This window comes from Arvicola amphibius, chromosome 13 (assembly GCF_903992535.2).
Source record: "Arvicola amphibius chromosome 13, mArvAmp1.2, whole genome shotgun sequence".
Taxonomy (NCBI): Eukaryota; Metazoa; Chordata; class Mammalia; order Rodentia; family Cricetidae; genus Arvicola; species Arvicola amphibius.
The window spans coordinates 68,993,481-69,009,011 of record NC_052059.1 but is presented as its reverse complement, the minus strand read 5'-3'; the positions used below and the strand labels follow the sequence as shown (position 1 = coordinate 69,009,011).

At 45.4% G+C, this 15,531-nt stretch overlaps 1 protein-coding gene across 3 annotated transcripts; it reads left to right on the top strand.

Moving 5' to 3' along the window:
• The first annotated feature begins 1,417 nt into the window (after window positions 1-1,417).
• On the top strand, window positions 1,418-14,317 carry Parp2 (poly(ADP-ribose) polymerase 2). Of its 3 annotated transcripts, XM_038310308.2 has the most exons (16): window positions 1,424-1,507; window positions 3,436-3,582; window positions 4,016-4,086; window positions 4,886-4,936; window positions 7,184-7,280; window positions 7,657-7,732; window positions 8,309-8,411; window positions 9,172-9,331; window positions 9,542-9,680; window positions 12,147-12,210; window positions 12,288-12,422; window positions 12,600-12,727; window positions 12,882-12,981; window positions 13,537-13,635; window positions 13,820-13,944; window positions 14,061-14,317. In XM_038310308.2, exons 1-16 carry the CDS (start codon window positions 1,468-1,470, stop codon window positions 14,218-14,220), a joined length of 1,695 nt encoding a protein of 564 aa, XP_038166236.1. In that variant the 5' UTR covers window positions 1,424-1,467; the 3' UTR covers window positions 14,221-14,317. The 3 variants fall into 3 exon arrangements, with proteins under 3 accessions (XP_038166237.1, XP_038166236.1, XP_038166238.1); XM_038310309.2 differs by lacking the exon at window positions 4,016-4,086 and having other exon boundaries at window positions 1,418-1,507; XM_038310310.2 differs by lacking the exons at window positions 1,424-1,507; window positions 4,016-4,086 and adding an exon at window positions 1,865-1,883.
• The last annotated feature ends 1,214 nt before the right edge of the window (window positions 14,318-15,531 follow it).

The following is a 15,531-nucleotide window of genomic DNA, read 5'->3' as shown; positions in this document are numbered from 1 at the left end:
GGACAATGTGCAGAGCCTATAGAACATCCAGTCCTAAGTGGGGGTCTTCATCAAACTCCTCCCCTCAGAGTCAGAAAACTATGTGGAAGAGGAAACAGAAAGACTGTAAAAGCCAGTGGAGAAGGAAGACACCAAAGAAACAGCAGGACCAATGCACACAGGAACTCACAGAGACCAGGGCAGGATGCACAGGGCCAGGTCAGAGGGGGTCCCAGCTCAGGACACAAGCTCCCACCCCTAACCAACGGGGTACCTGTAACGACACTCACTTACTGGGTATAATTAACCACATTTGAGGGTAGGCCCTGTACCCAGCAGTAGATGTCCACAACACAAAACAAACTCTGGTGTTTTGGGGGCCTTTTTTGGTCTCATATTGCTTTGTCTGTTTGGCCCCTTTTCACTTTACTGGTCTTTTGCTTGTATGCTATTGTTTCCAACTTTGTGTTTAATGGGGTTTGTTTTTGTATGTGACTTTGCGTGTATATGTCTCTTGTGTTTTTTCTTCCTTTAATTTTTATTCTGTTTTGTTTTGAGAGGGTCTGTCTCTGTAGCCCTGGCTGTCCTGGAGGTAGGTATGCCTCTTGCTCCCGGTGTCTGGGTTTAGAGTCGTTCACCACTACGCCTGACCTTTCTCTTTTTTAAGAAAGTTTTGGGTTTGTGTGTGTCTTTGGCATGTGTACATGTCACTTGTGCCTTTTAATTATTTATTTATCTTTTAAATACCTGGTTTCTAAGTCAAGAGCGAGGAGACGTGGTGGAGTTGGATGGGTGGGGAGATGAGGGGCAGGACACAGCTTCCAACCTTGGGAAGAAAATCCTGGCTATCAGGAGCCCTATTCCACTCAACGTTCTTCCAAGTCTTCCTAGCTCAGTGAATTCCCCAGCCTGCTCTTCTAGAGATTCCTACAGGATTTCTGATAGAGAGTCTAACTACTTTTTTTTTTTTTTTTTTTTTTTTTTTTTTTTTTTGGCTAAACAAACGGATAAAAAAGTGGGCGGGGGAGAGTAGTCTGAATTGGGTTATGAGGCGGGTGCCTCACCTCAGCCATTGAACTCGCGCCGCTGGCCGTGAGTCTGTTCCAAGCTCCGGCGAGGGGGGCATCCGCCCACCCGCCCGGGGGTGCGGTGCGGGCCTCTCCTGCCCAGTCTGCCCGCGCGCGGAGCCCTGCTCTCTGGGAACTCACCTCCCCGCTCGGGGAGGGCCCGGTTAGGGCCGCGGGGGGCCCCAGCCTCAGACCTTCCCAGGGGCCGGGGAGTGACGAGCACTCAGCACGTGGCCCCGCCGATGAGCTTCCTCCGCCCGCCGGAAAGGCGGGGCGGCGGCGCTAAAAGGCTCCGGGATGGCCCGGACTTAAAGCTTAGGGTGGCTTCCCACGAGGCGCAGCGCCGTTCATTTGCATGGCCCCGCCCCAGACGGGAAGCCCGCGCTCCTCGGCCGCGGTGGTGACGTCGACCTCTCGCGCAATGGCGCCGCGGCGGCGGACAGCGGGCTGCAGGAGGCGAGGTGAGCAGCACCGTTATGGCAGACGGGACTGTCCAGTCCTGTTGGCAGCTGGTGGGCATGCAACTAAGGTCTTCGTGACTGAGTCTAGCGCTGCCGAAGGACAAACGCGTACAGCACAGTGGTTAACTGCTTATGTCAGCTTTTTTAAGATACGTCCGACTTCAGAGAGAAAAATTCGGATAATTGTACCCTGTTAAATTACATACTGTTACTGTACACGATTTTACTTTTTGTACAACGAACTCCAAGGTTCTGAAGCTCCACTGAGCAAAGCTGGCTGTAAGCTGGTCCAGACTGTAGGACTCTTTACTGACCATGATTATATGATCTAGATTGAAGATATTGAAGACCAGAGGTTACGAAACCCATGCCGCAAGTAATGAACTTTGAACATCTCTGTAAATTTATTTTGTCCTGTTTTATTAATATATGGTCAGGATAGCAATTTAGGAAGGATTGCTCAGTTTATTTCAAGACTGGTGTGACATTTATTTGTAAACGCTCAAAGAACATCTCAAGTTATTTCTTTTAAAAAATTATTTAATTTTTATGTGTATTTTGTCTGTATGTATACTGTACACCAAATGTGTGCCTGGGGGCCAGAAGGGGGCATTGGGATACCCAGGAGCTGTGGTTACTGACAGTTATGTTCCACCTTGTGAGAGATAGGACTTGAACCCAAATACCCTGGAAGAGTGGGGGAACCTCTTCATCACTGACCCATCTCTCCAGCCCCCTTTAAATTCTTCAAAAGAATTTGTCGGAATTGGTCATATTGGCTCATGCTTTTAATCCCAGCACTTGGGAGGCGAAGAAGCAGGAGGATCTCTGTGAGATGTAGGCCAGCCTGGTCTACATAGTGAGTTCCAGAACGGCCTGGGCTAAGTAGACAGACCCTGTCTCAAAGTAAAAAGAAACTGTCACAGTGCTGGAGCGTTGGCTCAGTGCTTAAAAACACTTGTTCCTCTCGCAGAGGACCTGGGTTTGATTCCAGTTTACCCACATAGCTGTTCATAGCCACCTTACCAGATTTTATGCCCTCTTCTGACCTCCCGGTGCACTAGGCATTCTTGTAGTGCACATACATATTTACAGACAAAACACCCATACACGGGCGGGGGTGGCACACACCTTTAATCCCAGCACTCGGAGAGGCAGAGGCAGGCGGATCTCAGTGAGTTCAAGGCCAGTCTGGTCTACGAGAGCTAGTTCCAGGACAGGCTCCAAAGCTATAGAGAAACCCTGTCTCAAAAAACAAACAAACAAACAAAATAAATAAATAAAATGATAACTTTTTTAAAGTTTGTCAGCAGATTCGAGGGCAGGAAGACCTCCACTTAGGCAAAGCTAGTGTTTAAGCTTTAAGATAGGAAGGAATTTCAGAGTATGCAGGATGAACCAGAGCTGGGAGTTTATTAAAAGAGATGTCAGTTTAAGCACAGATGTCAGTCTTAAGCACAAGGGCTAAAAGAAAAGGAAATACCCGGGAAGAGAAACCCCAGAACATGAGTGTGGGCTTCGTGAAGAACTGCCTTTCCCTGTCTTTATGTTATACGCAAGATTTGCCATGTTTGGCTCTTCAAAGACTTGTGAAAGAATTTAAATGAGGTCACACTTTCTGAGGTGAACCTACAGAATCGCAGCATCAAGGTCTAGATTATGAGGGATGCAGAAAGTTAGCTCATCTTTATGTAAGCAATGTTCGTGTCTGTGTAATTCCCATAGAACAGGAGAGAAATGAGCCCAGTCCCATTACCATGCATTAGGTCATAAGCCTGATTCATTGTCATTTTAACATAAAAATATTTGAATATCTGTGTCAGCGACCTTCACGTCCCCCTAGTTTTTACTCTGTTTGCTTGAGTGTTGTTTAGATATTCGATCATCTTCGTGTGTAGTAATTCTTTGCTTGTTGTTCTTGCCTGTAGCTTCTGAAGTGCTAAATGGCGCCAAGAGAGCTAAGAACGGCAACAAAGCAGCGGAAGACTCTCCTCCCACCAAGAAAATCCGCACATGCCAGGGAAAGGGGCCTGTGGCTGGAGGGAAAGATGCAGATGGGACAAACGGCAAGCAAGGTAGCGAGCCAGGGAGGACATGGGCCAGCTTTCGGGTCTCTGAAAGGAGTGGGATGATATTTCTTCCTCCCCCCTTGAAGGGCAGTGAATTTCCCTGTCATTTTTTTTAAAATATTTATTTATTTTTTTATGTATACAATGTTCTGTGTGTAAGTCTGCAGGCCACAAGAGGGCACCAGACCTCTTTACAGATGGTTGTGAGCCACCATGTGGTTGCCGGGAATTGAACTCAGGACCTTTGGAAGAGCAGGCAATGCTCTCAACCACTGAGCCATCTCTCCAGCCCACAACTTTGCCGAATTTTTGTTTTCATAGATTTGCTTTCATAGAAGACCCAGAGGGAAGAGCAGAGTTAATTTTGACAGCTTTCTAGGCAAGTCAGCTCTTCTGATTCCTACATAAGTGATGCCCGTGCTTGTGTGTGTCCCCTCAGATTCGGTGAAGGCCTTGCTGTTAAAGGGCAAAGCTCCTGTGGACCCAGAGTGTACAGCCAAGGTGGGAAAGGTGAGCGTGTCAGGAACAGGAAGTAAACATCTTTGTTACTGTGAGTCCTAGCTAGAGTGTTGCTGGTGTTCCTTTTAAAGGTGCTTTCTGAATAATGCTACTGACTCATTTTCTCTAGTGTTGAGAAATACGGGTAGTGGGGTCTCAAATTAGCAGAATATTGGGACTGGAGAGATGGCCCAGGGATAAGAACATTTGCTGCTCTTCAAGAGACCCTTCATGTGGGTTCGGTTCCCAGCCCCCGAAGGACACCTCACAATCATCTGAAGCACCATGTTTAAGTGATCCGATGCCCTCTTCAGACCTCCACAAGTACCAGGCATACATGGAGCATACACATACATGCAGGCAAAACACTCATGCATTAAGGAATGAATAAATTTAAAATTTAAAAATTCGCAGGGTTTCAACATGATTGCCCGGGGATACCATCAGCTTTCCCCAGCTTATTTCCTTTTCACCCAGGATTGCTGTGCTTGTTCAGGGAAGACAGCATGGTTTTGATGAGAAGCTGTTGTGGGAAAGCAGAAGTTGCTGATGAAGGGGAAAGGATCTAGAAGGAAGCCTACTTAGGAACAGGTTCTTTTGAGTTAGACTCCTTTGGGCCTCTATAATGAGAAGAATTAGTGTGGTTCCATTCTAGTGATGATAGGATGTGTAGAGCATCCATTTCCTTTCTCTTCCTGGAAGACAGATGTTGGATGTGTTGGAGAATAAGCCTTAAATTATTGAAGAAACAAAGAGGCTCTCACTTTGCTCGTAAGACTGAATATCCTGACGCTGTTTTCTCTCCTCCCAGGCTCATGTGTATTATGAAGGCGATGATGTCTATGATGTCATGCTAAATCAAGTAAGAGGAAGTTATTTTAAGTGTTACATTTATTTATTAATTGTGTGGAGGTCAGAGGACAGGTTGAAAGAGTCATTTCTTCTGCCATGAGAGTCCCTGGGGACTTGGCAGGAAGTGCCTCTACCCATCAAGCTCTCTTGCTAGCCCAGGCTATCAGAATTTCTTCGTAATATAAGCCACTCACATTTTTCCAGAATTGACATTGGCTTTTTGATTATTACAATGTACTTTTTGCCCATGTTGAAGACTTTTTGTTTGATCATTTTGTAGGCTTTTTAGTGTGTGTATTTTTGTTTTGTTTTGTTTTGTTTTTTGAAGCAGACTCTGACGAAGCCCAGGCTGGACATACAGTCTAGGATGACCTTCAACCCCAATCTTTTACCTCCGTCTTGCAAGTGTTAGGATTTCAGACATGCACTACCACATCTGGTTTCATGTGCAACCTGGGATCAGACGCAGGGTTTTATGCATGCTAGGCGAGCTAGGTGTTCACCAACATTGGTTATTATTCCTTTATTTATTTTGTCACGGTTCTCACTGTGTGGCCTAGGCAGGCCTTGAACTTGCAGTCCCCTTGTTTCCGTCTCTGTGGGACTTGGATCTCAGGGGCACAGCTGCCTCACCCAGTCTATCCTGACGTGTTAATATGTTTCATTATTACTGGGAATATGTGATGGGAGGAGGCACATACCACAGCACACGTGTGGAGGTATCTGTTCTCCATCCTACTGACCCTAACCCACCCCTTGTCTTTGTGCATGTGTGTGTGTGTTTCTAAGTTATCCTTACTAGCCTGGTAGTCACTCTCTCTTCCCTCTCTCTCCCTCTCCCTCCCTCTCTCTCTCCCCCTCTCTCTCTCCCTCCCTCTCTCTCCCTAACCAGTCTTTCTGTTTATCTTCTTTCTCCCTCCCTCTCTCCTTTTCCCTCTCTCTCCCTCTTCCTCCCTCTCTCTCTTCCCCTCTCTCTCTCCCTCCCTCTGTCTCCCTAACCAGTCTTTCTGTTTATCCCCCCCCTCACACACACACACACACACACACACACACAGAGTTTTGAGTAGATACTTGCCCTGTTCATTTATTTCCCAGAGATGACTCATACTTGAATTTATTTACCTTTGTGTGTCTATACATGAGTGGGTGTTATTAGGAGTTCTACATGCTTGCATGTAGAAGCCAAAGATCAAGTGCAGATGTTGTTCCTAGGTGCCCTTGACTAGTTTCGCTTTTCTTTCTTTCTTTTTTTTCTTGAGGCAAGTCCTTTTGCTAACCTGTGGCTAACTTAATAGGCTAGGCTGGCTGGCCGATGAGCAGGCTCCAAGAACCTGCCTGTCCCTACCAAGCAGTGCTGGGATTGCGGTGTGTGTCACCATGCTTTTAGGGATTGAATGCAGGGTCTTATGTTTGTTTAGCTAGTACTTTACTGATTGAACTTTCTCACCAGCCACATACTTCAATTAATTGATCTAATATATATAATTCTAACAGCTAATGAGTATTCTTTTTTATTACTTCTACCTAAACTATTATAAGCCGGGCTAGGGAACTGACTGAGTCAGAAATTAGCCCGAGGACCTGAGTTCGGATTCCCAGCACCTAAGTAGGAGGCTGGGTACGCTGGTGCATACCTGTAATCCTAGCACTGGGGAGGCTAGGAGACAGGAGAACACATGGGGCAAGAGACCCTGTCTCAAACCATAATGTAGAATGAAAAAAATACCTTTGGAAGAAGCTTCCAGGAGACTTCCATTAGTGTAGGGTGTGAGGTTGGGTGGGGGGTTTCAGAAGAATCCCGTTAATGTAGGATGTTGGGGTTAGGTGAAGGGTTTCAGAAGAATCCCATTAATATAGGATGTTGGGGTTAGGTGAGGGGTTTCAGGAGGATCCCATTATTGTAGGATATGGATTAGGGTAGGGATTTCCAGGGGATCCCGTTAATGTAGGGTGTTGGGGTTGGGTAGGGGATTTCAGGAAGATCCCATGAATGTAGGGTATGGGGTTGGGTGGTGGGTGGAAGGATTCAGGAGAATCCCATTAATGTTGGGTAGGGGGTTTCAGGAAGTTTCCAAGATCCCACTTTTAATTCCCAAGAATCAATCATTAAGTTCCTGTTTCTATTCTTACTCTTCTGGGATCTATTTGTTTTCATCATGCTGTGCTTTTCATGTTCGCAATTACCAGCTAGTTATAACCAAGGAAGCAGCAATGGCTTATGTGACTTCCAATTGTAAAACTCTCCCACTTACCACAGACCAATCTCCAGTTCAACAACAACAAGTACTATCTTATTCAGCTGTTAGAAGACGATGCCCAGAGGAACTTCAGTGTCTGGATGAGGTGGGGCCGAGGTAAAGGCTTCATGATGGATTGTGTGAGTAGCCATTCAGAGGCACAAGAGGCATTTCAGGGAGTAGCTCTGCGAAAGGGCTCAGGAACCCACTTGGGCTTTTCAGGTTGGGGAGTGGCCAGCATCCTCATTAGGAAGCTACGTGAGGCTGAGAAGACTCCATCCATTGATTGGACTGATGGTCCTGCTTATAGGCTGTGACACTTGGTGGCATCTCGTGTCAATATGATCTGTTGCCTGGCCTTTGCACCTTTCCCTTCCCCGTTTCCTGCCTGTTGTCACACAGCAGAGAGACCTTAGGGAGATGCCTCGTTACTGATAGAGCTATACTGGGGTCACGGGCACGGAACCATCTGTCTGTGGCATTTACTTTGCAGTTGGGAAAACGGGACAGCACAGCTTAGTGACTTGTTCTGGTGACCTCAACAAAGCAAAGGAGATATTTCAGAAAAAGTAAGTGCTGAAAAATGAGTTAAAAAACGTACCCTTCTTGGATCTCTCTTGTTGAAGAATTTCATGTAAGGATAATTGGGCCTAAATGTGGATTCCTTTCTACTCTGATGCCCTGTGATTAGAACATTAAATTGTATCTTTAGTCAGTGACTAAGTCAATCTAAAACCTTGAAGGTGACCAGGAGAATCTAGAATATTGTGAACACAGCAAGCAAAGCTAAGAAGTTGTGAACATTGGAGACTCTCTGCCTGGAGCTTTAAACGTCTCATGGCAATTTTGAGGGCGACTCTCTGGAGTCTAGACACAGGTTTCTCTCTCTGTGGGAAAGGCATTGGTTGTCTTTCTTTATTTCATATATCAATGGCTTCTGTGTTTTAGGACCTTACGCTCAATTTTGCTTGATTTCTTTGTTCCCGTTTTTCTGTTCATTCAGTGTCCTAATTTACAGTCACACTACAGAATGCTGTGTGTGCCTGAGCTGTGAGGGGACACAGATTGTTGGGAAATTGCTGTGTGCCTCCCTCAGGCAGTGGGCCCTGATTTGTGTGGTTTCCCCACTTCCTTGGACTTCACAGATTCCTTGACAAAACGAAAAATAATTGGGAGAATCGTGAGAACTTTGAGAAAGTACCTGGGAAATACGACATGCTTCAGATGGACTATGCCACCAGCGTGCAGGTAACCCGACTCCTGCCAAATGAGCGACGTCTAGCCAGGTGCTGGAGACCGGTGCAAGACCAGAACAGGCTGGGGTATTAGGAGTCACTGCTATCCCCACCTCAGATAACTCTCCCTCATCTTCAATCCCAAAGGGCTGGAAATGCCTTTCTGTGTCTGTGGTCTTACGACTGCAGTCTCCCCTGCTGTGTAGAGTTTGTGAAACCCAAGGCCAGGCCTGCTTCCTGAAGTTCAGTGTTATAGACTAGGAGAGGACGATAAATAACCAAACCGAGAAGCTGTTTCAAGCTGGCTTCATTTCTACACCACTGTGAGGGGAGCAAGGGCTGGAGGTGAAGGTCAGAAGGAGAATGTTTGCCAAGCACGTGTGAGGTTCCAGGTTCAAATCTGAGAATGACAGAAAGAAAGAAAGAAAAATAATTTTGACAAACTAAGGTTGCCAAGATACTAAGAACTTTCCTAAAACCTCATAGATCTGAAAATGAAGAAACTTTGTATTTATATGATCAGAAGGGTTGTGGCCTAAGAATCTTGTTTGCATACTTAATGATTTTGTTGGAAGGGCCATTTGTTCCTCCTCTGAGTGCTTCCCTGTGCGGGAGCTCTAACAAGATGAGGTGGAAATCACCCTGGCTACTCCAACTAGATTCCTAACAGAACGTACCAGCATGCAAACACACCGAGGATCAGTGTAGCCCTGCTCCCTATGGGGCTTTAACACACCCTTGAGATATTAGAAGTTGTGTTTACTTTGCTACAGGACGAAGATAAAGCAAAGCAAGAGGAGTCTCTTGAGACTTTGAAGCCAGAGTCACAGCTGGATCTTCGAGTCCAGGAGCTGATAAAGTTGATCTGTGACGTGAAGACAATGGAGGAGGTGATGGTGGAAATGAAGTATGACACCAAGAAAGCCCCACTTGGTAGGACTTGAGAGTCCGCCGCAGCCCTGTGTGTCTCCTGGCTGCTTTAGTGAGCAGTCACGGATTGCTCAAAGCCCCGAGTGAGGCAGTGGGATCTGAGGGCTTGAGAGGGTGGACGCTGTTTTGAAAATTGAGTTTTAACTGGGCAGGGGTGTATAGTTTATAGGCATGGGACCCTGTTTGGGGTCTGATCTCTGACTGGGCCTCCAGGAAAGCTGACGGTGGCACAAATCAAGGCAGGCTACCAGTCTCTCAAGAAGATCGAGGACTGTATTCGGAGTGGCCAGCATGGGCGAGCTCTTCTCGAAGCATGCAATGAATTCTACACCAGGATCCCACACGACTTCGGGTAAGGGGGTAAGGGTGTGCTGCTTCTTTCTTTTGCTGCTCACTCTTATTCACAACTGCAGCAGCTGTGGTCCTCTTATTCTTTTATTCCTGAGGAAATTGTTACCTTAAATAGAACTGCATCCACTAAGATTTGTAGCTAGCTTAGATATGGGAAGTCGGCACTCAGGAAGTAGAAAGACGCCAGCCTAGAGCCTGTCGCAAGAAAATTGTAAAAACGAAACAAGTATGACACATAATTTCCCAACTTTATTAGAACCATATTCCTGACCTAGTGAAAGTTAGCTAACTCACGAGAGAATGAGTCCCCACCCCTGCAAAAAAAAAAAAGAGAGAATGCATCTAGCCACTAAGTAGAACACTTTGACACTTTGCAAATCATTCCTCCTCCCATTCCTTTAAGATGACCCACCTACACAAATACCACTTTTCTGAAACCAAATGATTGATATCAAATGAAGAAAACCCATTACCACCCCGTGTGTGTATGTCTCTGTGTGTCTGTGTGTGTGTCTGTGTCTGCATGTGTGTTTGTCTTTGTGTGTCTGCGTGTCTGTGCATGTGTGTTTGTGTGTCTGTGCGTGTGTGTGTGTCTGTGTATGTCTTTGTATGTGTGCGGTCCTCAGGCCTTGTACATGTTACCCAGGCACTTTCCCTCTGAGCTACATCCTAGCCCAGTTCATTCTTTATCCTGTTTTCATTGTTTCCATTTTCTCTATTGCTTTCTGTGAACTCCATGACCTTAGAGTTGCCCTGAATGGTCAAAGGGTTTACCCCTTCTAGGTTGTCTTCAGACTGCCTTATTAACAACAGTGTAGCTTATTTTGAAAAAGGATCCCATAGAAGAATTTCAACTCTAGTCCTGAACATGGAAATCTAAATAGATGTGGGTTTTTTGACTATTTATGATATGTGTATTTGTATAAAAGCTAATGATATATAACCAAATATCCTTAGTATGTAGGTGTTTGTGTATCATGTGACATCCATAGTGGACAAGTACTTGATTAATAATTCATGAAAAACTATAATGGCCTCAAGGATGAGCATTTGAATTAAGTGAAACCAGTTCCAGACTCATACTGTGGGCTTTCATTCAGTTAAGATTCCTGAAGTGATGAAGTCACAGAAATGTAGATGAAATTAAGGGAAGAAAAGGGGAAGGGGTAGGTTTGGAGACCATTTTCCTGCCCCTTCATGTAGTTACAAAAATACTGTGAAGAGACAGATTAGGTTGTACAGAATCAGATACAAACATTAAGTTAAACCTTGAGCACTGAAACAATTTGTAGCTGAGATATAGTCATACACTTTGTAGCTGAGGTACAGCCATACACTTTGTAGCTGAGGTACAGCCATACACTTTGTAGCTGAGGTACACTCATACACTTTGTAGCTGAGATACAGTCATACACTTTGTAGCTGAGATACAGCCATACACTTTGTAGCTGAGATACAGCCATACACCTTGTGGCTGAGGTACACTCATACACTTTGTAGCTGAGATACAGCCATACATACACTTTGTAGCTGAGGTAAACTCATACACTTTGTAGCTGAGATACAGTCATACACTTTGTGCTGAGGTACAGTCATACACTTTGTAGCTGAGGTACAGGCATATACTCTGTAGCTGAGGTACAGCCATACACTTTGTTGCTGAGGCACAGGCATACACTTTGTAGCTGAGATACAGTCATTCCTTAGGGAGGATTCCATGAGTCTTCTGAGACAATACAGAAATACCTAGGAATCTCAAATAAACTCAAACATGAATCTAAGAAATATATTCTTGAGAGAAGACTATAACAAAAATAATATTTTATATTATAAATGATTTGAACCAGAATTTAATAATTCCAAAGTATACAACAAGGGTTGTGTATACATGTACAGATATGTGTACCTATAAGGAGAGGCTGTGAAAGGCAGATTATAAGCTTTTGTCAAGTTTCCTAAGTGATTGCAAGAATCATTCTTTACTATTGAAATTTGTTTAAAAAAATCCAGTTTGAATAATTTCCTTCCTGCACTCCTGTAAACGGAAAGTCGGCATGATGCATTAGTGGTAGATTTTACTCTGTTTGTGTCACACCAACCCAATACAAACAGTGTGTACTCACTAGTGGATATTAGATGTAAAACTGAATAGGTGTTTTATCCTACTTAGAATGTGCATTTAATATCTCTTTATATATTTAGTCTTTGAAGTCTTTTCACAGGCCTTTCTCTTTCAAATAGGAAATCTTAATTTTATGTAGTCCTGGCTGCCCTGGAACTCATTCTGTAGACCAGGATTGCTTCAAACTCACAGAGATCCTCCTCCCTCTGCCTCCTGAGCACTGAGATTAAAGGTGTGTGCCACCAAGTTCAACTTTAGATACCCGTTTCCCACAGTACCTGTTTTTATCCTGTACCGTCTAGCCGCACACCAGATACCTCACACTGGTTGTCTCTCTGTTCTTAGCCTCTCTACCCCTCCAGTAATCCGGACGGAGAAAGAGCTGTCGGACAAAGTGCAGCTGCTGGAGGTGAGCCATGAGTGCCCGGGAGGTTCTCAGACTCAGCCTGCGCTCCTGCACACTGATTCTCTGTCTCGTTCTCTTAGGCGCTGGGAGACATTGAAATCGCCCTTAAACTGGTGAAGTCAGAGCGCCAAGGCCCCGAACACCCATTGGACCAACACTACAGAAACCTACATTGTGCGCTGCGCCCTCTGGACCATGAAAGTAACGAATTCAAAGTAATGAAAATAGTCATTTATTTTCACAGTCTTACTCCAGTGAAGCCCTTCCTTCCTATCCCTATATTTCCTGGGAACTTGGGAGTACAGAGCTCTTTCTTACTGTGTTGTGAGCCCTGCATCCTTCAGCCCGGTCTCTTACAGGGTCTGTACTTGTTGCTCTTTACTTTTCCACAGGTGATTTCTCAGTACCTACAGTCCACCCATGCTCCTACTCACAAGGACTACACTATGACCTTGCTGGATGTGTTTGAAGTAGAGAAGGAAGGGGAGAAAGAGGCCTTCAGAAAGGACCTTCCTAACAGGTCTGAGTCCAGCTCAGGGTCGAGTAGACATCTCCTTGCCTGGAGTGTAGTGAAGGAGCATGGACGGTGGCGGGGGCAGCTGGTGGGTTTTTGTGTTGTAATTGTGCCACTGTTTTCAGGAGAACATTGGAGTAGAATAATGGGTCTTTCTTAGGATGCTACTCTGGCACGGTTCCAGACTGAGTAACTGGGTGGGAATCCTGAGCCACGGGCTTCGAATTGCCCCACCTGAGGCTCCCATTACAGGCTACATGGTGAGTAGAGATGAACTCTAGAAGGAACCCAAAGGAAAAAGATAGAGTGATGACCTTGGTTCCCCAGCCCATATTAGGATTAGGTGGTGCTTCTCTGAAAGAGCTAAGATAGCTCACTGATAACCACTTCACCTCTTACCGTGTCCTCTCTTTAAGTTCTGAAATGAATTGTCTCTTAGAGTCTGAAGGCAGAGCTGTGTGGCCGTCCTGTTGTCTCTGGACTGTGTAGGAAAGGGCAGTGGGGGAGGAGCCATGTTGTGTTTATGAGACTGGACCCTCATGGTCAGCGCTGAGAACCATGTTGTGTTTATGAGAACAGAACCTCACAGTCAGCGCTATAAATTTCTTATCATTTTCTGCTTCTGGTTTGAGGCAGGGTCTCACTGTGGCCTTGGGTGGTTTAGAACTTGCTGTGTAGACCAGGCTGGCCTCAAACTCAAAGACCTGCCTGCTTCTGCCTCCTGAATTCAGGGGTAAAAGGTGTGGACCACCATGCCAGGACCTTAATCTCATAATGGATTAGACAGCTGATCTCCACTTTTGTTGCTGTTTCAGTTTGGGAAAGGAATCTACTTTGCTGACATGTCTTCCAAGAGTGCCAACTACTGCTTTGCCTCTCGCCCGAAGAACACAGGACTCCTTCTCCTGTCAGAGGTAGGCAGGAAACACAGCTATGATCGCTAGTTCACTAAGAAAATTTGACTTTGGATTCAAGAGTTATACCCGGAATGGGATTTCCATTGTAAGGGAACAAAATAGAAATCGGGATGTTCTGGTCGGCCCTGGAATCGCCCACTCTGAACCGGGTATAGACATTTGTGGATCTTTTGCCTTGCAGGTAGCTCTAGGCCATTGTAATGAGCTGCTAGAGGCTAATCCTAAGGCAGAAGGATTGCTTCAGGGCAAGCATAGTACCAAGGGGCTGGGAAAGATGGCTCCCGACCCTGCCCACTTCGTCACCCTGTGAGTACCCAGAGCTAAGGCTGCTGGCAGACTTCTTTCAGTTTGTTAAGAATTACTTGTCTGTTTCAATTTCTGGACCAAATGTTGATGTTGACACATTTTCTTCCATTTGGCAGGAATGGGAGTACAGTGCCCTTAGGACCAGCAAGTGACACAGGAATTCTCAATCCAAAGGGGTATACCCTCAACTACAATGAGTTTATTATCTACAACCCCAACCAGGTTTATATGCGATACCTTCTAAAGATTCAGTTTAATTTTCTGCAGCTGTGGTAAATGTTGATCCGATAAGCAAGAGAAGATCCAATCTTCAAACAAAAACTACATGCTTTTAACTTTTTGATAATTTATTTAATAAAATAGCGTAGCTTTATCTCTGACTTTGTGTGTGCTGCTGGTGTGCACACATGGAAGCCAGAGGACGGTTGCTGGAGTGTGCCCCAGCTCTCTACATACTGCCTCGTCTTGTCTGTTTTGGTTCCTGGAACTCACTCTGTAGACCAGGCTGGCCTCCAGCGCAGATCCACCTGCTTCTGCCTCTGGAGTGCTGGGATTAAAGGTGCGCACCACCGTAGCCTGGCCACACTGTCCTCCTGAGACAAAGGCTCTCACTGAATCTGCAGGCTGCTGGCCAGCAAGCCCCAGCAATGAGTCCTTTGCACCTCAAAATGCTGGGATTACAGATGCGTGCAGCCATACTCAGCTTGTCTTTTAGATTTATTTTTAAGTAGGTGTATGTTTCTAAAGTACGTGTGATTATATGCACATGAGTGCAGATGCCAGCAGAGGGAGCAGGATACCCTGGAGCTGGAGTTACAGGGCCCTGTGATGACTGATCTTGGTTTATCAGCCTAACTACACCTAGAATCAACTAAACCAAGCAGCTGGGCATACCTATGAGGGATTTTCTTGATTGACTGAATCACCTGAGATGGAAAAAGTCACCCTACAACTGGGCCACAGTTTCAGGTAGCAGCCCTGTTGTGGAATATCAGTTTATGTAAAAATGTGTTCCATTTGTTTATGTTATGGAACATGAATGATATAAACATGTGTTGCATTTGTTCACCTATATGCCTAAGGAACCTGATTAGGCTAATAAACTAATAGCAAGAAGTGTTGGTGGGACTTTGAGGCTAGAGAGTAAGTAGGACGAGTCAGGTTTGAGAGAGATAGAGGGAGACACCAGAGACCAGCCAACCAGACACATGGGAAGTAGGACATACAGAATGAAATAAAGATAAGCAGCCCCAAGGCAAAGCAGATAAATAGAAACAGGTTAAAGTAAGTTGCAAGAGCTAGTGGGACAGGCATAAGCTAAAGGCTGAGCTTTCGTAATTAATACGAAGTTGGCAGCCCAAAGAAAATTCCAACTACACAGCCACATGAAACTTTTGACTGCTCTTACACTTTCTGGCGAGTTCATCTCCTGTTACTGAGGCATTCTTTGACCAATCTTTGGAACGCCAATGTAGACTGAAGACCAGGGGCATTCTAGGCATTTCCTAGGACTCCAGCACTGACTGAAAGTGTCTAAAACGTGCAGCCTCATGGACTGAACAGCCATTGGATTCCTGGCCAGTGAGA

What these genes read in the sequence shown, in the direction of transcription:
- Parp2 (XM_038310308.2), top strand. Translation starts at nt 1,468, where the DNA reads ATGGCGCCGCGGCGGCGGACAGCGGGCTGCAGGAGGCGAG. An exon ending in CTGGATGAGGTGGGGCCGAG is followed by an intron (nt 7,281 to 7,656) that starts GTAAAGGCTTCA and finishes TTTACTTTGCAG; the next exon opens with TTGGGAAAACGGGACAGCAC. An exon ending in ATGAAAGTAACGAATTCAAA is followed by an intron (nt 12,423 to 12,599) that starts GTAATGAAAATA and finishes ACTTTTCCACAG; the next exon opens with GTGATTTCTCAGTACCTACA.